Source organism: Varanus komodoensis, unplaced genomic scaffold (genome assembly GCF_004798865.1).
Source record: "Varanus komodoensis strain SLA01 unplaced genomic scaffold, ASM479886v1 scaffold26, whole genome shotgun sequence".
NCBI lineage: Eukaryota > Metazoa > Chordata > Lepidosauria > Squamata > Varanidae > Varanus > Varanus komodoensis.
In genome coordinates this window covers 9615281-9637226 of record NW_025335684.1, presented here as the reverse complement: position 1 = coordinate 9637226, position 21946 = coordinate 9615281, and the positions used below count along the sequence as shown (strand labels likewise).

The window sequence follows — 21946 nt, the reverse complement described above, 5'->3', positions numbered from 1 at the left end:
CGCAACGCGTTGGGCAATAATGAAAGGCTTTTCATAGGCACCTGGGATTCCCTTTTTTCCTTAGCTCTGACTTCGGCTGGGACCCAAATGATTTAGGCGCTTCAGACCCACGAATCTGCCCATTAATGTAATAATACAATGTTTGACTGTGCCACCTGGCCTTTCTTCTGAGGAATAATTGCCGGTGTCTTTAATGGAAAGGCTCCTTTCAGAGTATGTGAACAGTTAATTGCATATTAGCGCTCTGCGGTGCTGGACTGGCGTGCTCGCGTGTGGTCCACATTTATCCTGCTCAGAATGCCCTCAGCTTTAAGGACGCAGCCCTGTGGCTTGGCCAGAACCCTCCAAACACGGAGAAGAGGCAGGCCTTCCCCCTGGGGCAGGAGGAGCCCAGAGGAAGCCGTGGCGGGCTCCGTGGTCCTCTCGCCAGGCAGTTCAGCTTGATGGCCAGTTTTGGCTGTCTTAGTAGGATGCTCCAGTGAGATGTGGATCTATTGCATCTCGGTGCTGCTAGTCTGCAGCCCCCCCGCCGAACACCCGCTAAAGCCCTTCTCCAGGGTTGCTCTTGGGACCTCAGAAATGTTTTGGCCTTGGCATTCCAGGTGTGCAGTCCCAGCACTGGCAGTGAGAACTCCCAAAAGTCGCGTGTCCTTCCAGATGTTGCCTGGAGGCCACGGGATTACATTGAAACCTGGTTTTGTCCAACATGTGTTAGCTGAAGGGCAATCTAAACCCTAGCAAAGCCATATGGAAATTGAAGACGCTTCTTTAAGCAGCTTTTCTAAGTGGAGCCCACTGCCCATCTCTGCCCTGAAGCTTTTTAAGCATATGATTCGCACCCAGAGCTCCAAACTGTGCTGATTAGCCAAATCTCCTGCCAGTTTTAATGTTCTGCCCCGAAGCAAAACAGCACAGAGCTGTGGACACTTGAAATATGAGGACAGACCCGCGTGTTGCCTGCCACTAACCTCCATGGAAGCCTCTTGTAATGAGCTCTACAAAGGGCACCCCTGAAGACAGTCTGGGTACTTCATTTGGTCCAGAACAGAGCAGCCAGGATGCTCACAGGGACCGGCAGAGATGCACACGTAACGCCGGTCCTGTACCATCTGCACTGGCTTCGAATTGAAGTCCAGGCCCAATTTAAGGTGTTGGTGATGCCTTATAAAGCTCTAACTAGCTTAGGACCTGGATATTTGAAGGCACGCCTCCTTCCATACATACCTGCCCCCCCAGATCTGGGTCGGAGGTCCTTCTTCAGGAGCCCTCTTTGAAGGAGATCAGGGGAGTGGCTACCTGGGAAAGGGCCTTCTCTGCGGTGATGCCCCAGTTATGGAACATGCTCCCAGAGAGGTGCGCCTGACACCGACATTTTATTCCTTTCGGCACCAGGCCAACCCCTTTTTCTTTGCCCAGCATTTTAAGTCTTAACTGTTGTTTTAACTGGGTTTTATCTGAGGATCGATAATGCTATACCTCTTACCGTAGTACTGTCCTGAGACTTTTGTGATCGGACAGTAGTTAAAAAGCTTTTAATTAATTAATTAGGCCCCCCAGTAGAGGAGAGGACCTACCAGCCCAGAATGTCCTCAGGCCTGGAGTTGCCTGAGGAGCTGCTCGCTCGCTCTCGCTCTCTCTCTCTCTCTCTCTCTCTCTCTCTCTCTCTCTCTCTCTCTCTCTGTGCATGCGCGCACGCATTTTACCTGTGAAGCCGCATGTGATGTATCAGTGCAGTGCTGTGCTTGGCAGCACAAAACTTACGATTTGTGGCCCAAAACAGCAAAAAATGACCCCAAACTCTAGCGTCTGTTTGCAGCAGATACCAGTTTGGAGGGCTTTTAGCTGACAGAGCTGGTCCCTCGGCTGAGATCCATGTCTGTCTCAGCATCCTGTGCTTGCCTCTTTCTCGACTGTGACATGCGTCTGTTTCTGAGCAGTTAATCAGCGTGGCAGATCTCCCAAATGCTTGTGTATTACTGTAACAATGATTCACCGCTAATGCCCTGCACTGCCGAGCACTTCACATAAACCGCAATTCATTCTCCCTGCAGCCAAGCCTTTTAACCTCTTGCTTCCCTGCAGCACCAGCGCTGGGTAACCAGCATATCCACAGAACATTTTTTGCTTGTTTGAAATTTCATGCCGCTACTAATTTTGGTTAATTGACTACAGTGTCTCCCTGAAGTAGATCAGCCCCCAAAGTCCTGCTTGCTGCATCTAGAAAGCATGATATAATAATTGCTGAAATGCCCTATCCATTGATTTTTTTAAAGGATGTAAAGGTGGTGTGTTTCGTAATATCCATACCGGCACCTGTTGGTTCTCGCACCGTGCCTTTATTGGCTTTTCCTTTGACTATTATTACATGCATGGTTTTTTGAATTCCCTGATCAAAGGAGAAATAGGTGTCCCCCAAGAATGGAGAAATAACCACTCTGGCTACAAAATTTGGGATCGAAATGCAGCATGAAGGGGCACACCAGTTTGCTTTTCAGGCCTGGAGGGAGGAAGAGCAATTTTAAAGCAGCATACAGTACAGGCGCACTGCGGGTGTTTCTGAGTGCTTGTCTCGACTGTTAAAATCCTAGGTCAGTGATGGCAAACTGTTTAGAGACCAAGTGCCCAAACTGCAACCCAAAACCTACTTATTTAATCACAACATTGCAATAAAACCTGAAAACTGAGGTTTTAGTGTAGAAAAAGCACTTCACAACCAGTCCAAGCAACTAACCATCTATCTATCCATCCATCCTTCCATCCTTGGCAGCGCACTGACCAGCCATGCGAAAGCTCGGACGAGTCGCGGCTAATGAGCCGCGGCTCGTGACATCATTGCGGCTAATGTGCCGCGGCTCGTGACATCATCGCCTGGCACCGCTACTCCTTTCCGAGCATGCACATGGCCCCTGTGTGCGCTGTTATCCGATGCTCGGCTGCTGGGGCGCTGCTGGGGCGGCTTGGCTCGCGTGCCGACAGAGAGGGCTCTGCGTGCCAGAGGTTCGCCACCGCTGTCCTAGGCCGTTCATCCCCAATCTAGTGCCCTCCAGATGATTGAGACTACATTTTTCGCATTGGGTATGCTGGCGGGAGGTGATGGCCCCCCCAAAATTGGGACTCTGGGGAAGGATGGAGAGAGCCTTTGTGCGGTATGTTCTTTTTTAGAATGATGAGTGATTTTGATCTCAGCTGATTTCAATGCTGATGAGCTGCACCCGTGCAGAGAACAAAGTGGTGTTACCACCACAGATCACGCTGGTGGAAAGGGATCAAGCCAGCAGCTGCAGGGGGTGGGGACTAGCCTGCACAGCCCCGTAACCTCACTCATGTGTTCTTTTCGATCCTGGAGGGATGCATTGGAACCCCCAACGGTAAGTTAATGCTCCATGCCAATACAATGTCATCTTCAAGCATCATCAACTAATTAAAGGAAGGTTTGTTTGTTTTTTAAGCCTGTTTCCCATGTCGCTGTCTGCTGTTTTTAAAGAAACCCATCATTGTCTTAATGCCAGGATACAACAGAGTTTTCCTTTAAAGTTTTGGGGGAAACACCTTAAAATGTACGGATTTTATGACCCCAGAGTGGCCTCTTCATTCTCAAATGTGTGGATGTTCCAACCATATGTTAAAACTAGCAGGGACAAATGGTTTGTTAGTAAATACTTACAACGAATCTGTTGGTTGTTAATTGCTAGGAGGGGAGGAAGAAAGCAAGCAAGGGAGAGAGAAAGCCCCTTTGCTAACCTTTTTAATTTGGGATGTCATTTAGACTTTATTGCAGAACATTATAATGATTAATGTTAGAAGATGAATATTTAATCTCCAGTGGACACAGCAGATGTCATACTCGTTGTTCTGCGCCTTTCACGGGAGGTGCTTACCAGAGATGGAATTTCAGGGTTTTTTTTAATTATTTCAAGCCTTGCCAAGTTGCAATCAGCAATAATTAGCCTCATGGGTAATATTACTTGCTTTGAAGTGGGAACGAGACAGTCCCTGAAGAATCATTTTGCTGTCTTCTGGAGCAAAGGTGGGAAAACTTTATCACCCAGGAGTTGTGTTTCCCTGCATGTAAACTTCCAGGGCTTCAGGGGAACAGCAGGCATGGACAAAACAGCTAGAGCAAAGGTGTCTTCTCTGTCCAAACTGCCGTTGTCTGGAGGGGGCAGAAGGCGCCAGCCTCTCTTACTGCCCCGTCTTCCGCCCCGTTCCAGCCTCACGCGCCTCCCAGCCACAATCAAGCTCAGGAAAGCTGCTGCAGCTCAAAGACATCCAGTGACCGTCACCTTTTTGGATGGGCAGGTGTGGCTGAGTTTGGAGGTGGCCGTGCCCAGCAGATGGGAGCCCCAGTGCTTGGAGCCAGTGAGGGCGTGCGAACCGTTTGGCCCGGTTCGGATGATCTTTGCGGATAAATGGCAGCCTGATGCTTCTGGCTCCTTTGCCTGGTTCGTTAGAGGAAATTAAGCCAGAGTTGCTCAGTCTTCATGTGTCACAGGGAACTTTGCTTAACACAAAGCAAGAGGGGAAGAGGAAGGCAGAGGAGGAGGAAGATGCCTGTTCGGCCCAGACTTAAGCCAGCCTACCGACTGAAAGGGCGTCCCCAAATTCTCCATGAGGGGAAAAATGGAACCGAGTTATATCCAGACTTGTTCATGCTTAGAGGAAGCAGACCCATTGAACTCAATGGGACTGAAATTGGGACTACGTCTGCTCCAGCTCACTGGCTCCAGACGATGGGGGCATTTGGACCGTTTTTGCCCAGTCATGCGACAAAGCAATTTTGTCATCAAGGGACATTGTTCACCTATTTAGGAAAGTCACCCCTTTCTTAAAATAATTATTTCAAAGCGTGTATTCAAAGTAAAAGTTGTTTCCAAGGGCTTTTTCCCACCTCAAATAATAGGAATTAATGATTGAGCTTTCACTTGCATAAATATTTAATTTTGCAGAGAATTGCATAAATATTGTATTTGGAGATTCTAGCACCCAGCATTAAAGTTGCAAGATGTTTCCATTACTCCTTTGTAATAGAATGTGAAATTAGAAGCTCATCTATACAAAGTAAAAAATTCCCAGCTTCTTAGACTTTTGTCTTCTTGACATCATAAATGTGCAGAGAGGTTTGTGTGTCTGGGCTTTAACCACCCCCCACCACTTTAATTAGATCTGTAAGGTGGTTTGGTTTCTTTCTTGGCTCGTTTGCTTTTCAGAGGAATGCTAATCAAGGATAAAGTTGCTAATTGCCAAAAGTTTCATGCACACCAGGGAGCGTGTGCAAAGGTGGTCACTGCAGTGTGAATGTGCATTTGGGATCTATACCAGCTGTTCCTATTTACTCAACTCCGTTTTCTTGTACCTGCCCAGGTAGAACACCTGGCCTTGTTTTGTTTCCAGCTTTGCCTTTGGGGAGGCCTTTAAACGCCCTGATAGTGTGAGCGGCAAGACATGCTTAGTCTTCCGGCATCTGCCTGCTCTCCCAGATTTATGGAAGACTCGGCTAAGTAGGGTCTGGTGATGGATGCTTCTTGTCTCTGGAAGGACTGGCCCGAGGTTGGGGCAGGAGCCATATTATCCTTTCCTCATGCAAAGGAACCACTCGGCTCTCCTTTGAGATTATAATTATAGGTCTTTATGCTGTGCTATTTATTTTACATTATGTTTAGGAAGCCTTTAAGGATGGAACCCTCCCACCCCTTTATTGTGAGGTACACAATAAAGAAATAAGACAATGATGAAATAGCAAACTTCTATAAGGTAAATAACAGCAGTCATCAACGTCCAGTCCCCCAGCATGAGAATCAAAATGGAAATAAAAGCCCCCAGGTGTCTTAGATCCTGTTGTGATAAGATATGTTTAATCTTTCTAACGCTCCTTTTCCTTCCTTTCTAGGTTCATAAGAAAACAAGGACTGGATAGACTTTTCCTGGAATGCGATACTCACATGTGGCGCCTTGGGGACCGGAAAATTCCAGAAGGAATCACCATAGACGGTGGTTCGGACTGGTTCCTGCTGAACCGGAAGTTTGTGGAATATGTCACATTTTCAACCGATGACCTGGTGACCAAGATGAAGAGGTTCTACTCGTATACTTTGCTCCCAGCTGAGGTGAGTAGATGCAGAGGCCATCTCCCACGGACACACCAATGCCACGGAGGGGTGCCCTGGATCGCCTGGATTGCAATTCTCCAGGGTGGCATCTTCTTTTGACTGGTTCTTTGAAGCTGCACCACTCTTCGCACATTGCACAGCACCCCCAGTGGCTCCCCAGATGTGCCTGGGCCTCTTTAAGTCTCCTTTGCTACGGCCATAGAGAGAGCCACAAATGTGGAGAAAAAGATCTGATCATGCGACTTCCCCTGGCCATCTCCCAGCTGCCATGGGAGCTCTGGGAACAACGGTGGCTTTGAAAGGGCTTTCAGAGAGGAAGAAAAGGGTGCAGGGCATTGGCGAGGAGAGGAGAGGAGAGGAGAGGAGAGGAGAGGAGAGGAGAGGCCTAGACTGGCTTGGTCAGAGAGCCCCTCTATCTTTGGCCCAACCCATTGCCAAGTAGGGATGAACTGATGCTTGGAAGTCTGTCTCATTTGACCTCGACAGACTTCCAGCCTGATCAGATCCAGTGATCCAAAGTGGGCCCAGACAGGGGTTTTTCCATGTACTTTCACACCTGAGACAGGCTGCAGTTTGCACATTCTTTTAACACCGAGGCAATCGGTACAAACCACAGCACTGTGCGTTCTGTCCAAATCAGCTCCCAAAAAGCACTCCTACCTAACACAATTTGTGTGCAAATGTTCTGCTCATGCGTTGCCCGCAGGAAGCCCACAGCTAAGAACAAGAGGGCGATGCCACCCACCCACCCATGCTCCCCGGCAAAAGGTGTCCGTAGGAAGGCCGCCTCTGATCCTGGCGGTAGCCCAGGAGCCACGACAAGTCGCCACTGGTAGTCTTCCCCAAGCATTTCCCCAGCTCCCTTTTAAAGCCCCCCGGGTTGGCGGCCATCCCGTTTTGTGGTGGTGGATGCCACTACAGGAAGGCCTCAGCAGTTCTAGGCGGCCTATAAGTATAAATAGTTATAAATATAAATAGTTATTATAAATATAAATAGTTCAGTTCTCCACCGTGTGCATAAGTCCTTCCCTTCATTTGTCCTGACTCTCCCTGCTAGAAGTTGCAAGGGACTCCCCCACTCGGATCAAACATTATCGGAGAGGGACGCCGATTTCAGCCATGGGGCACAGGAGAGCACGTGTGGATGGGAACCAGTGCAAGGCCCCAGTTCTGAGTTGGGACATGGCACGAGGGACATGCAAATCAGCAACATTTCAGCTGCTCAACCATCTCCAGGTTTCTCCTCCAAGCTTGTTCCTGCTCATGTCCATGCTAACTTGCCAGCTCGTTTTCTCCTCTCCCCACATGCAAGTCACCAGGTATTGGCAGGCACGGCCAGAAGAACTCACTCCCCTCAAATTGAGCAAAGCCCCAGAAGTTTAAACGGTGTTATATGTTTGCTTGTTAAAGGGTTTTCTGTCTGGTGGCATTCGCCCTGTTGCTGCTGATTGAAGGGAAAAGATGTCCTTGTACAGAGGGGGATAAGGACCAAGACGCAGCGGTAGGAGCTTTAAGCTACAAAATGCTGGGTCTTTTGGTCCCTGCCCTTTCCCCTTTGTGGCCCCCAAAGTGTCTCCAAAATCGAATTCCTCTTCAGCCTGGAAGACGGTCCGCACCTCTGCTGTACCACCGAGGTCCCGTCATCACTGAAAAAGGCTGGAGCCCCAGCCAGTGAAACCCCAGCGGCCCAGGCTCTGGCCAAGGTCCAGATAAATCTTAGATACTCTGCACAGTAAATCTTTGTTCTTCCATGTCAAGGAGACTCGGCCTCAAATATGCATCTCAGCAGCGTTTCTGGCTGCCACCAGCCAGATCACAGGGTTCCTTTTTTCTTGATATAGACAGACTGTTGAGTGATCACGACAGATGTCTGCCTCCCCACTTGCTTACGCACCCGCAGCTCTTTAGACACAGAGACATGGCGACACCCATCTCTGTGTCCCCATCTCTGTTCCGGCTTCCTAGAAGATCTTGGTGTGATCATTTCCTCGTAGCAAGTGAGAGAATGAAGTTATTTTTTAAAAAATTAGGGGTATCACATTTCCTAGTCTTGTCTATCACCCCCGTCCTCTCAGTTTGACTTAGCAATATTAGTCTTAATTGATGCAGAAATGAATTGACATTGGATGCAACCCAATATTTGCATTTTTCATAGGCAAATGCTGTTGTACTGGGCCAGTCTGGAAGTTCCATTAATCCAGCAAGGCCGGTGCTGGGCGGGAATGGTCGGGCACTTGCTAAGGGGCTTACCCCCCAGCAGGGGTCTTCTGGCAGAAGTGCCCAGATTTGCTCCTCTGCTTCACCTTAGCAACTGGCCTGTTTCCCTGCCACTCACCCTGTCCCAGACAAGGGAGGTGCTGAGAAGGACCATCAGGAAGTTTCGTGCCCTGCTCGCTCCCCAGCGGTCTGCCTGTCAGGCAAGCAAGCGGTAGCCATGGAGGACGAAGCGCAAGAGCAGCGGAAATGTGGACTCGCTGAACAAGGGAGCCTGCTGAGAGCAGCTTCCCCAAACCTGGACCAGGTGGGATAGCCCAGGGCCGCGTAGGCCTCTTCCCGAATTTGTTCCTCAGAAACAATCCTTCCAAGGTCCACTTCCTCTACAGCTGGAGTTCCGTTGAGCTGTCACAGCGAGCAAGAACAGAAAACCAGAGCTGCCGTGGCACAATTGAGCAGCATACAGATGTGGTAGGTAGGTAGGTAGAACCCTGCCGGAGTGGACCAAGGAGCCATCTCAGCACCTCCTGCTTCACACAGTGGTCAGCCAGGGACCTGCTGGAGGATGCTTGGACGCAGGGCATGAGAGGTCAACCAAGAGAGAGGCCAACCTCTCTCTCCCGGGGCTTTTCCTTCAGCAGCTGGCTTCTGCTGGCCTCTTGGTGTGAGGAGTCCCGTTAAGGTTCCTTAGCCAGTAGCCCTGCGCTCTGTGGATTGGACGGACCCCCGGACGCAGCCATTTAACCCCCTGGCCTGTGTGGCACAGGAACTGATGGCAGCACCTGCCGTCAGTTGATTACAGCTTCACCTGGGCTAGGACTGGCCGGTGCAGAGGCGCAGCACGGGAGAGAAAGGGTGGAACTTGAGGCTGGGAGGAGGGGAAGTGGAGCACCCACGCTTCCTCCCAGGACTTTCCCCAGTGCGCTTGCTCGCTCTCTCAGCTTCAGCCTGACTTTTCGGCTAGCCCAGCCCTCTTCAGCTACTGCCGCTGCTTTCTCGTAGCTCTAACTTCGTATTTCTCTCCTTTCCTTAATTTCTGTTCCTCCCCTGCCCCCTGTATCAGCAGCAGGTTCAGAAAGAGGAAGGAGAGCCTGGTTCAGAAAGAGGAAGGAGAACATTTTCGCAATTGTAAGCTGGCTAGGAAGGCCTATAAATACATGCATAAATAAACAAAAAATAAATATTTTCCATTCTATATTTAAATTTTAAAAATGGCGGAAAGGGGCAGGATGTGAAGGTCCATTCAGGGCCAAACTGGGCCCCTCTAATGGGTCTTAATTACCCATTCGAGACCAAGGCAGCCCCATATATTTGGCATGATAACAGGAAGTTGCACTGGGGGGAAATCATCCCCCTCGCAGCAGCCCCACTGCAGGGACAATTGCAGCTAAGCCCAGAGCGAGGTGGGTGGTAAATCACATCAGCAGCTCAGTTATTGCATTCCATTTATTCATTCATTTGCGTTATTTATCATTTGAACCGATACAGTGTCTTCCGCAGAGGACTTGAAGCAGCAAATATCACGCGCAGCCCTAAAGCAGCTATAAATATAACCATCAAAACAGCACAGTGCCAATAAACCGGCGGTGGAAGTGCTCTTTTTCTGGTGGATCTGGCTGATTGTGCTTCCTTGTGTAAAGAGATGAGTTTGAAGAGCATCAGAACTGAGGCCGGTGGGGAAGGTTGGGCCCAAATTGCTTAGAACCTTGCCTGTGAGTCACAACACCCTATTCCTGGCCTGGGAGCCTGCTGGCAGCCAGCCAGCACACTTCTTCTAGCAACCCTGAGCTTGGTGTCGGAAAATGTGACCCCCCAGCCCCTGGTTCTGCTGCACCACAGCCTGGACCGAAAGACAGCCCAGCACTGCCCCCAAATGGACCCCCAGAAATTGTCCCGTAATCGCTGTCCTGCGGCGCGTCCATTCTGCCGCCACAACGGTGCTATAGTTAAAAATGCAAAACTGCACCAGCTCCGGGTTTCCCTTTCTTTGGCACCTGAGTCGGCAAACCTGCTAAAACCGGCGTGGAATGTCGACCCCCTTGGAAAGCACGGCAGGACAGTAGGAGAGCAGAGAAGCTTCCGTTGTAACTGACGTAACATGTGGGGCTGTGTAGAGAGGGAAGCCCCCATTTGGACATGACATCCCGGGTCGAGATTAACCCAGAAGCACCCGTGAATGCATTCAGAAAATGCCCAGGCCAAGGGCTGGTGTCTACCCACACACACCTATCAGGTGCCCTCCTTTCCCGCTGCTGCCGGTGCTGCTTCTCACGCACGAAAAGGAGAGGTCCCCCCTTTCAACTCAGATCACCTTTTCCTGCACTGTCTTGGCAGAGTTTTGTGTCAGTATGAAAGGGCAGCGGGTAATTGTGTAGGTTTACACACACACACAGCACCACCCCATCCCTCTCGCCTGAATGACAGTGCATGGTTTAATGAGGCAATTCAAGCATAAAATCCATATTCACTGGGCTGTCATTTAACATTAAAAAAGGGGTAAGGGGATTGTCTTGGGGGAGGAGGGGAGGTCAGCCACGCCAACGCCATTCAGTGTATTTATAGATCATCATCTTGGCATTGATCTCCCCCCGCCCTTGTTTAACCAACAAAGTCCCTGCTCTTTAAAGTCCTATCATTGTTCTTGCCGGTAAATTTGATCGTGTGCCTTTTGTTCTTTCTACAGTGTATGCTTGTTAGGGGCATCTTCGACTCCTTAAAAATTAAAAATGAACAAAGGGGGAATCTGCTTGCACATGACTTGTTAACCTGCCGCGTCAGTCCCCAGAGCCGGCACCAGGGTCCTCGGAAAAGTCCCCCTTGGGAGGGAGCAGGCGCCTTAACTTGGTCCCGCTGGGCGGCCAGCAGCGGCCGTGTTTCTTCCACACCCTGGTCTGGGAATCGAGCCAACTTCCGGGGCATTTGTGGAGAAACGCTAATGGTCAGCATCGTGGAAGCATGCCCACCCAAGGAAGAACCCACGTGGGATGCATGAGGAGGGGTCCTGTGTCCTCATCTTCCGAGGACTGCCCTCTCTCAGGGGCTGTGTAAGGGGAGTTCTCTGAAAACATCCTCTGTCTGAAGCGCTGCCAGTCCAGCTCCCGTTTGAAGATCGAGATCCCGCAGAAGGGAAAGCCACTGGGCCTCCAGCTGGACGGCCAATGGCAAGCTATGCAGGCAACACAGAGTACCCATTGCTGACTTCCCCACAGGAGCGACCATCAGGAATTGCCCCGCAGTAGAAATCTGCCAGCCCAAAAGAAAGCAAAAGATTTGCATAGAAGCGGCACATGCTGATTTCTTTGTATAGATGCACGTTTAGAAACTGTTGTTATTAGTTAAATAGTAATATGGCCCAACTCGTTCCAGTGCAGGAGGCAGGTGCTCTGCCGGTATTCAGTTTGCTGTTGAACTGTTGGTGTTGAAACTTCACCTGGAAGGAAACGGTAAAAGAGACACACGTCTCCCTCGTCCCAAGCCCTGTACGTACATGTCCGAAGTTAAATTATAGGAATTATTCCTAAATGCATCGTTACCCAGGCAGGATCTTCGCACCTCCTGCATCTCCTCCTTTCTCCTTTTAGGCATGTATTTCCTCTCTTCTGTTGAGGAGGGGATGCCTGAACAGTCTCCGTGCCAAGACTGCCCTGCGGTAGCACCGGACCTGTCGGTCCTCATTACACAGGATTTCCACAGCAGCTGGAATTGCAGTGATATAATTAGAAAGCCCCAATCAGAATTCCTCGCTGCCTTGAATTGGCAGATAAAGACTTAATTGTTTGGGAAATAACTGCAGGAGACAGATTGTCTTTCCTGTTGCCATAGGGCTGAGCTGCCTGTTTCAGTGTGAGGTCATTTCCAGCTAACAACATGTTGTAATTTCCCCATCAAAAGAGAAATTCAGTGAGGATTGAGCTTTGTTTTGAAAGCAAAACATTGGACAGGTGTACTTAGTGCTGTGTCCTTCTCCTTGGACCCCAGTTCAGAGTCTTTTTAATTATTTTTATCTCCTTTTCCAAAAAACACATACCAAAGCAAAATAAAACACAACTATATTAATACCCATTAATTCATCATCCTTCCCCAATCCCTCCCCACAGTTGATCCATGTGAATTTGTCTTTTCAATATCACTAGTATTGATCCAGACACTTCAAATGCAGTTGTTGCCACTGGGTGTTGAGTCTCTTTGAGTGTGTGGGTGGGTGGGTGGGTGGAATTTCTGCTTCACCTTCTGGCTTGTAAGATTAAAAGCTACAAAGAAGGAAAGATCACAAAACAAAACAGTTGATTAATCCAAGCCCAGCCCCAGGATGTTGGCTGCCTAAGGCGAGGACAAGATGGCTCCCGATTTGCTCATCCCCATTCCGTGGAGAGGGGCCAGCAGGACTGGCAGCGAAGCCTTCTGCGTCTCCAGGTCAGCATTTGGGGTGCTGAGCAGGCCGAGTGGGGTCCACGCCGCTCTGTCCTCCAACGCTTGCCACCAGTCTGCACGCTCCCCCAGGATCTGCCGCCTGAGGCTTCTGCCTCACTCCCCCTCTGGGTAGCCCTGTCTTGGAGGATAGAGAACTCCACAGCCTATTTGGATGAGATATATTTTCTGTGACATTTCGTGGATTCTGTGGCAGCCCAGATTTTTCCAGGTCCTGCAGCTTCTACAGACTTGTGAACCAGTTTTTCATTTTCCAGAATTGTATGCAAATTTAGTCAAGTAAGAACACAAAAAAGGAAATTAGTAAGATGGTCTGAAAAAGCACATTTTCCCCCTAGGCTAAATTATGAGAATGCACACAGGCCAGTGAGGTCTGCACATTTGCATAAACGCATCCTTTCCGATGCAAATACAAGTTCGGGAAATGGGGAGAGGCTGAGTCCATTCTTGAAAGCAGGATAGGCCAAAAGTTGCAAATTTCAGCTGGAATGGATGTTTAAAAATCCAGACATCGCTCGGTCTGGCCTTGATTAAATGATTAAAACAGCTTGAGAAGGGAACAAAGCAACTCAGCTAAAAGAGACATTGCCGCAGCAGGAGTCTAAAATAAATTAAAGACAGGATGAAAGCCACTGTGGCACAGTGGCCAGGATGTTGATCCAGGACTCGGGATCCTGGGCTAGTCCCCATTTGACCATGAAATTCACTGGGAGACTTTGGACCAGTCCCTGACTCTCAGGCTAACCTACCTCACAGGGCTGTTGGGGGATAAAGATTGAGAGAACAAGGTATATGCTATCTGCCTGGCAGGGATAAAAAAAAGTTAGGCTATAATTAATTGAGATACATTTTTACCGTCCACCTAAAATTCTAGAGAAAAGGCCAACTAATCCTCTTTCAAGAAGGCGTTCCACCATTTGAGCGCTGCCACCAAGAATCTTTGACAGAAAGACCCACCAGAGGGGCCACCCAGACCCCCGTGAGGAGAGAGCTCCCCTGCTCGGAGACATAGTAAAGCACTGTGGAATTTGTTTTTGCAGTCTTTCTTCCACACCGTCCTGGAGAACAGCCCCCACTGTGACTCCATGGTGGACAACAATCTGCGCATCACAAATTGGAACCGCAAGCTGGGGTGCAAGTGCCAGTACAAGAACATCGTGGACTGGTGTGGCTGTTCTCCAAATGACTTCAAACCCACCGATTTCCACCGATTCCAAGTGAGTTCCAACCTGTTCTGTCTCCTGCCACAGGAGGCCCCATCTTATGGGGCAGAGACAAACAATTAGGAAGCCTGGTAGAGCATCGGGCTGTAGCTCAGCTTTCCCCTAAAATTCCCATAATCCCACAATCATGCTTTCTGGGGCTGCTGGGAATTGTATTCCAAACCATCTGGCAGGCATCTGGTTGAGCATGGTCAGTCGAGGTCAGTATCGTGTGTAGCAGGGGAAGGCAATTTGGTACACTCCAGATGGTTTGTACTACAGCCTCTGTAATCCACAACCAGAGGCCATGTTGGCTGGGACCTGCGCAAGTTGTAGTCCAAACCATCAGGAGGACTCCTGCTCTATACAGGCAGAGGTTCTCCAGGTGTGCAAGCAGGTGTCTTTCCAAACCCTAACTGGAGAGGCTAGGAATGGAACCTTGGGCCTTTCAACACCAACCATGTGTGTTTACAGTACGTTCATAGCCCTTTCTTCAAATAGGGAAGAAGTAATGCGCTTCATCTAAGCAAAGAGCCCGGTTTAATTCCAGTGGAAGCGCTTATTCTCCCTGTACCAGGGCCAGGCTAACTAAAGGTTATGCCAGCACCTGCGGGTCTGTGTTATCTTGCTGGACACAGTGGTTGAGGAGGTGCCTGCCATGCAGAAGATCCAGGTTGGATTCCTGGCATCTCCAGTTGAAAAGTCCAGGTAGGAGATGGCAAGAACACTCTTTGGCTAGGACCCTGGAGAGCCACTGCTAGTCAGAGTTAGCAGCTTTATAACCTAACCAGGTATAACAGCCCCTTCCTGTGTTCCTATCCGAGATCTCGCACATGATTGTGAGATCGGTGTCTTGGTCCACCACAGCTATGGATGAAGCAGTCCAGCTTGGCGACAGCACGGGGAGCTGCAGGGATTCCTGCGGGTGCTGCAGGTTCCACCAGTTCAGGCACAGGAGCTGCTTCCCAGCCTGGTGCCCTCCAGATCTGTTGGACTATAATTCCCAGCAGTTGTGGATGCTGGGAGTTCTAGTCCAGTACAATCAGAGGAACCCTGCAGGCTTCCATGTGGCACGATGCCCTGTCACACGTGCGCAGGAGGGGCAGACTGGGGAAATTGGAGATCTAAAATCAGGGCTGGGGGACCTCAGACCTGGGGCCAAATCCAGGTCTGAGGATTTGCCCACACCCCTTCCTGTCCCTGCCCCCTTTTCCAAACCACCCACCCTTTGCTGTTTTCCCGGGTCTTGCACACTGACCTACCCATTCTAAAAGTTTGGAATCCGTCTCCAAGAGCTGAGTTACTGGCAGGAAGAGCTTTCCGCTTTAGTCGGCAGTGTTTTGGGATGTTTGGTGCTGCCTCCTTTGTCTTCAGCCTCTGCCCACCTCTGGAATGCAGCTTCCAGACCAAAAGAGTTCATGGATCCCTCCCTTAAAGTAAACCTATTTTCCTGGTGAGAAAGGGTCTAGCTCAGTGGTGGCGAACCTATGGCCCACATGCCGCAGCAGGCACACAGAGCCCTCTCTGGCGGCACGCAAGCCAAGTGACCCCAGCAGCGCCCCAGCAGCCGAGCATCGGATAACAGCGCACACAGGGGCCATGCGCATGCTCGGAAAGGAGTAGCGGCACCAGCCGATGACGTCACGAGCCGCAACTCATTAACCGCGACTCGTCTGAGCTTTCGCATGGCCAGTCAGTGCGCTGCCAAGGAGATATATATATTTGCTTGGACTGACTTTGAGTTGTTTTTTCTAAACTAAAACCACAGTTTTCGGGTTTTATTGTAGTGTTGGCACTTTGCGATAAAGAAGTGGGTTTTGGTTGCAGTCTGGGCACTCGGTCTCTAAAAGGGTCGCCATTACTGGTCCAGGTTAAGAACAGGCTGGCAACAAAAGCAGGGAAGATGAACACGCCCGGAGCAAGTTCTGCGAGCCAAGGTTTATAGTGCTGTTGGCTTTTCCAGGAGGCTCAGTGAGCCCTTCCAAGGGCCTGCCTTATAAACATGTGAAGAAAATAATAAAAGGGACACTTTTACAAGCTAGCACAGTGGCATTAAAGAAGCTCGTAAAGCAGGACAGCATCCCAGTGGCTGCCTGGGAACGAGTGGAGCACATTTAAGCGAATCCACTTGAAACCTCGGTCACTGTTGGCCATTTACCAGCCTCCCGTTAACATCTCATAATGTGCCTTGTGTTGCAAGAGGAAGAATGCGGGGCTATAAAAGTAATGTCAGAACAGCATCGACAGGTCATAATGTCTCCCCTTTGTTTCTGGCAATAAGACTTCTAAGTTAGAAGAGGCTGGTTTGTCCCAATATTTTGGACCTGTCTAAGGCATTTCCCCAGGAGAAAGCTTCACTGAACATACCTGAGTAGACATGCTTAGGATTGTTCTGCGGGACGTGTGTGACGGATTTGCTCAAAGAAGAACCACTCGGCAGTAAGTTTAGGAACTCCCCCGAGCACTTACTCTGCCCCTTTCTGGTGCAATCTGTGAAATGGATCTTGAAAGCCAGCAAATGGTGGGTTGTCAGGGGAGAAGACCGGTCAGTCAAAGAGGGCATGGACACCCGAGGAACGCTGGCAGGACACAGCAGACCTCTGGATCTCCGCTCTGAGGTTTGGAGATTCACCGCAGCCCTAAGTGTGAGCAATGTCAGAGGTGAAAGTCTTGTATTTTGTCATCAGAAGCGAGTCCACCTGCCCATTTTCTTCTTTAACGTACCGCACAGCAAACCGCAAGACCAACCTTCTTTGCACGCAAGTTCGAAGCCGTGGTCAATCAAGAAATCATCGGCCAGCTGGACTACTACCTGTACGGGAACTACCCCTCGGGCACTCCGGGCCTTCGGTCGTACTGGGAGAACGTCTTTGACGAGCCGGACGGCACCCACAGCCTCAGCGACGTGGCACTGACGATGTACCACTCCTTCTCCCGCCTGGGCTTGAGGAGGGCAGAAACGTCTTTCCACGCCGAGAGCGACAACAGCTGTCGGTAAGTTCAAACAGGCGCCCCCTTGCGATCCGCAGTCTCCAGCCTGCATATATACCAAGGTGCTGTTTAGTGCTCCTACTATTCTAGGGTTCTATGACATCCTTCTTATGTGAGATGCGCTTCTGTTGTATTCATAACTTCCCGATGTGAATCTGCATACATACGTTTGCATGAGCAGATTTTGGTGTCCTCTTTGGCCCTCTTTTTTGGCAATGGACATGCGACACCCTGTGCATACCAAGGGTGGCAGCCGGCTGCTGCCAGGCCCGCTATTGGCAGTGTGGCAGGGGCACTTTCTGAGCACAGGGGCGCCTGTTTTGTTGAACGTTGTTTTAATAGTGTTTTCCGCAAGTGCCCTTCGACTGCAGCGATCCAGTGTGCAAACCTAACCTCGGGGTCTCTCTCTCGCCGCTTCCTCTCATCGCTCCCCCTCTGACTTCGCACATCTGCAAAGCAGCAGTGTTTATAGCTGTCTCCAGCCGGGTGCGTCTTTTGTTAGAAGGGGCCAACAGCCCCTGTGCAAACCATGCCGTCACCGCACGCGGTGCGTTTGTCAGCGCGGCTGCCAGTGTGAAAAGGAAGAGGAGGAGAGTCGTCGCGGAGGCCGTGCAGCTGACAGCCACATTCCGCGCCAACTAGAGTGCCTTTCGCAGCCGAGGGCCCAGAGATAGCAAGGGCCGGCATGCCAGAGGCGCCCCCTGCAGGCTGCTCTTGCTCGATGCCTTAAAGCAAGCTCCCTGTGCAGCTGGTGGCGTCTTTAATTCCGCCTAAGGCCTTCAGCTAATGCAAACCACGGACTGTTAAGAGACCATTGGCTTCCATACGGATGGTCCCCACTCTGTAAAATGGATCCTTTAACGATCTGAGGCCTAGAACAGAAGGTCCCCAGACTTGGCTCTGGCTTCCAGAGGTGGCCGGGACTCCCGTGTGCCAGGCCTGCTTTTCCCCTTGCAGATCAGCAAGCGATGGAGCCTGGGCCACGTGTCAGCACTGGCCTCCTGGGGTGGCCGCTGGGGCCCAGCAGGACCCACCCGGGATGCCTGCCCTGGGTCCCTTTTGCAAAGCGGCTGCCTCTGGGAACAGGTTGCTCGTTCCCCCACAATGCCTCGGTGCCAGCCGCCCATGCAGAGCACTGCCAGGCTACTAAGAGCAGCAAGGGGCCATTTCGAGCTGGCCCTGGCAGGTCCTCCTGGTGAGCGTGGGCCATCCCTGTCGCACGAGCGTCGGTGCCCCTGTAGCGGTGAGACCCCTTCTGTCTCTCTCCACGGCTAATTAGCCTCTTCCCAACCCGTGTTTGTGTCTTCCAGCTACTACCCCATGGGCCATCCTGTCTCAGTCCACCTCTACTTCCTCGCAGATCATTTCCAGGGGTTCCTCATCAAGCATCACGCCACCAATCTGGCTGCCAGTAAGCTGGAGACCTTGGAGACCTGGGTGATGCCCAAGAAGGTGTTTAAAATCGCCAGTCCACCGAGCGATTTCGGAAGACTGCAGTTCTCAGAGGTAAGGGCCTCTTTCCACCTTCTAAACTGAAGATACTTGCCTTTCTTTAACCCCACAATGCTTCCGACTGCTCATCCAAGGCTGCTTCATACCCACCCCTCAAATCCCTGCATATCCAGGAGGAGGCTAGACTAGAAACATTCCACTGGGCCCGCAGGTTTTCTGCATGCAAAGACATTTTGGGATGGTGGAACCTTCCACCAGGTGAGCTTCCACCTGTAGTTCGATGTGCAACAAGCCAGATGCCAGTTGACGGAATGAACCAGCCGTACTTTCTGCATTAAAAAAGTCTAAGGCATTAATCATATTTCCAAGACACACGAGCAATAAAATACATGAATAAATAAAACTGTGTGCCATCTAATAAATATAATATAAAACCACGCTATAAAAAGCAATCAATATTCAATTACTAGGCTAGAGATGAAGCACCAGGCCCCACACAAAAAACGTGCAAGGGCGCAGTCGTAAAACCTTCCATCGCGCTGCTTCCGAGAAGCGTGTGGTGCAGACGGATCACCTTTGGTGGAGCCCGTGATGGTCACCGTTCTCTCTAGCCCCCAAGTATGGGCAATCTGCAGACCACGGAGGGCCCCTGCTCACACCCCCTTGCCACCCCCTGCCCAGCCATCATCAGAAGGTCAGGATCAGATAGGCAATGCCCTTCTCTCATTGGTGGTGAGGAAGCAGCACCTTGCTGCTGGATTGCCTGGAGCAGTGGTGGCGAACCTATGGCCCGCGAGCCACAGCAGGCACACAGAGCCCTCTCTGGCAGCATGCGAGCCAAGTGACCCCAGCATCGCCCCAGCAGTCGAGCGTCTGATAACAGCGCACACAGGGGCCATGCGCATGCTCGGAACGGAGTAGCGGCACCAGGCGGTGATGCCACAAGCCACGATCCCATGACTCGTCTGAGCTTTCGCATGACCAGTCAGTGGACTGCCAAGGATAGATAGATAGATAGATAGATAGATAGATAGATAGATAGATAGATAGATATTTGCTTGGACTGGCGGTGAGGTGCTTTTTCTAAACTAAAACCTCAGTTTTCAGGTTTTATTGCAGTGTTGGCACCTTGCAATGAATAAGTGGGTCTTGGGTTGCAGTTTGGGCACTCGGCCTCTCAAAGGTTTGCCACCGCTGGCCTAGAGTAAGGGGAGTTCAAAGCCCCCTCTCCTGCCAGTATTCTTGAAACAGAGATCCCTGGTTGCTTATCAGGGACTCAGGGCGGCATCAGGGAGAGGCGTCAAAAGGTGATGCAGAGCCACAAGCCGTCCCTGCAAGCTCTGTTGGGTGGCCCCCAGCCCCGAGCACCTGCAGCTGGGATAAAATGGGGCAGGGGAGGAAAAGCATCCTAGGAGCAAACCCTCGGGACACTCTGGGAATGAAGCAGCTCCTGCTTGGCTTCATTGGATCCAGATGTTTCCTCTCTTCTTCAGCCACCATGATTGCGAGGTATCAGGGCCTTAACAGGTGCTGCTGGGGCAAGACCAAGATCTGTTGCAGCTGGGAGAGGTTGTGTTCGCCCCCCCAAGACCGAAAACGTGCCCCCCCATGTTATAGGAGTCATTAAAGGGGCAAGAAGCAATGTTTTGGAAAGGAGATTTCCTCTGCACAGGGCTGAGGGGCCGCCTGTCTGAGGTGGAATGATTTTAGCAAAGATTTTTGTATTGCTGACTTTTATGAGGTTTTGATAGGTTTTCATTGGTCTATTTTATGGTGTTTTTGAATATGCTGTTGGGAACCACCCAGAGAGCTTCGACTGTTGGGCAGTATCGAAATTAAATAAACAGACTGGCATCTTTGAAATAATAACAGCTTTTTTATTTTTCCCCGCTACATCACAGTGTTCAGTTAGAGCTCGGGCAACTAATGGAACAAATGTTCCCATGGTCATTATACCCTTGCTTGGTCGATTTTTGTAAATTCTTGGGCAACTGGGATAGGCTTGGGTGTAGGCTCCAGGGTTTTGGATGGAACAAGTAACAAGTTGGAGATGTTAATTTCCAGTTAAGGAGATTGATGTCAGCCTTATTCTGTTTATTGAGAAGCCTGTGGATTGATTTGCAATTTCAGGTCATGATGAATGTCACCTGAGCTGTATTTCTCAGGATCTGCAATTCTTCTGATGTTTTGCTGACCTGAAAGTCATCCCTCGCATTGCTGAAAGGCATGCTTGGAAGATAACATCCGAAACAAAAGTATTTAGGTTCTGCTTACAATGGTCAGGCTTCCCAAACCTGGTGCTCCCTGGATGTTTTAGACTTAGCTCCCATCAACCTCAGCCAACATGGGCCATGAACAGAAATTCTGGGGATTCTAATCCAAGCCATCTGGAGGGAACCAAGTTGGCAAAGGCTGGCTTTCCACTGGTGCAGTGAAATGTGTCCAGTCGCTATTGGGGATGGGCCTCGATAGGCGACTTCCAGAGCCCACCCCCTTGCATGGGCAACCCATGGTGCCCCCATACCTTTCTTTGCTCTTGCTGACTGTTCAGCTCCACGTGGGGAAGCCAGGGACCCACAGCCGTTTTGCACCCATGGGCACCTTTCGGAATTTGAGGCATTGCTGTGGGCACCACCCCAAAATGTCCCATCGGCGAATCACCACTGTGCCGTAAAGGGTGGGCAGACTGTTCGGTGGCGGTGGGGGGCGAGGGACAGGAGCAGGAGCAGTGGGGAGCAAAAAGCCTTTGATGAACCTCCAGTGGTGCCTAGTGAAGTCCCAGCGTGAGAATCAGCCTGGAAGGGGAAAGAGGGTCTTCCAGAAGAAGCAGGAGCAGGTGCGAGACCCAGCCCTCGACCCAGAGGAAAGGTGTTGGAAGGGATGAGCCACTGCACGGAAGGGGCTTTGCCCTTCGTGCAAGAGCCACCCTGCGGATGGGGCCAGAAGCTTCGCTGAAAGGGAGGGAGCACAGGATGGTTCCCAGTTTGGATTCAACTCTGCGTGAGACTTCTCTTTTCTCTTCGGTAGAAGGCTGTTCAGGGCTCAAACTGTTCCGTTACCTGTGGAGCCCTAATAAAAGAATTGGATTTTCAGGGGACTGTCTTCCATTTTGGAACCTGAGGCAAAGACCAGCTCTCAACAACCTCTTTGGCATCTGTCTCACATTTGTGTCTGTGAAGCTGTGTCTAAGTCAGCAAAAACTGCTGTTTCATGTCTACTCTTTCGTTAAAGAGACACAGCAAAGTCTCTTTAATGCTGGATCGTCTAATTTGGCTAATTGCTGGTGGTGCCGTGCAGTTAATGCTTGGCAGTGTTCTGATCCGTTGGCCAGCTACCTAACGTCTCCCCATTAAGAATCAGCGGTATGGGGTGGAAAATTTCTCCATGTTTTATTTTTGCACAGAAAGATTTCCATTTCCTAAGTTCATTTCTAGCAAGGAAGGGATGCTAACTACAAACGCAACTTTAGACAGACTTGACAGTTTCAAAATTGAAGAGCAATGGCTGTTTGCTTATCACGCATGGTGCTCTGGGTTCCTAATATTCTTTCTT

General features: G+C 50.4%; 1 protein-coding gene across 1 annotated transcript in view; it reads left to right on the top strand.

Moving 5' to 3' along the window:
• Positions 1-21946, top strand: part of XYLT1 (xylosyltransferase 1) — a 127070-nt gene that overhangs the window by 85870 nt on the left and 19254 nt on the right. The window contains exons 6-9 of the mRNA XM_044433280.1: positions 5888-6104; positions 13790-13966; positions 16683-16945; positions 18253-18448. Of these exons, the coding sequence (XP_044289215.1) occupies positions 5888-6104; positions 13790-13966; positions 16683-16945; positions 18253-18448 (853 nt within the window). The remainder of the gene's footprint in view (positions 1-5887; positions 6105-13789; positions 13967-16682; positions 16946-18252; positions 18449-21946) is intronic.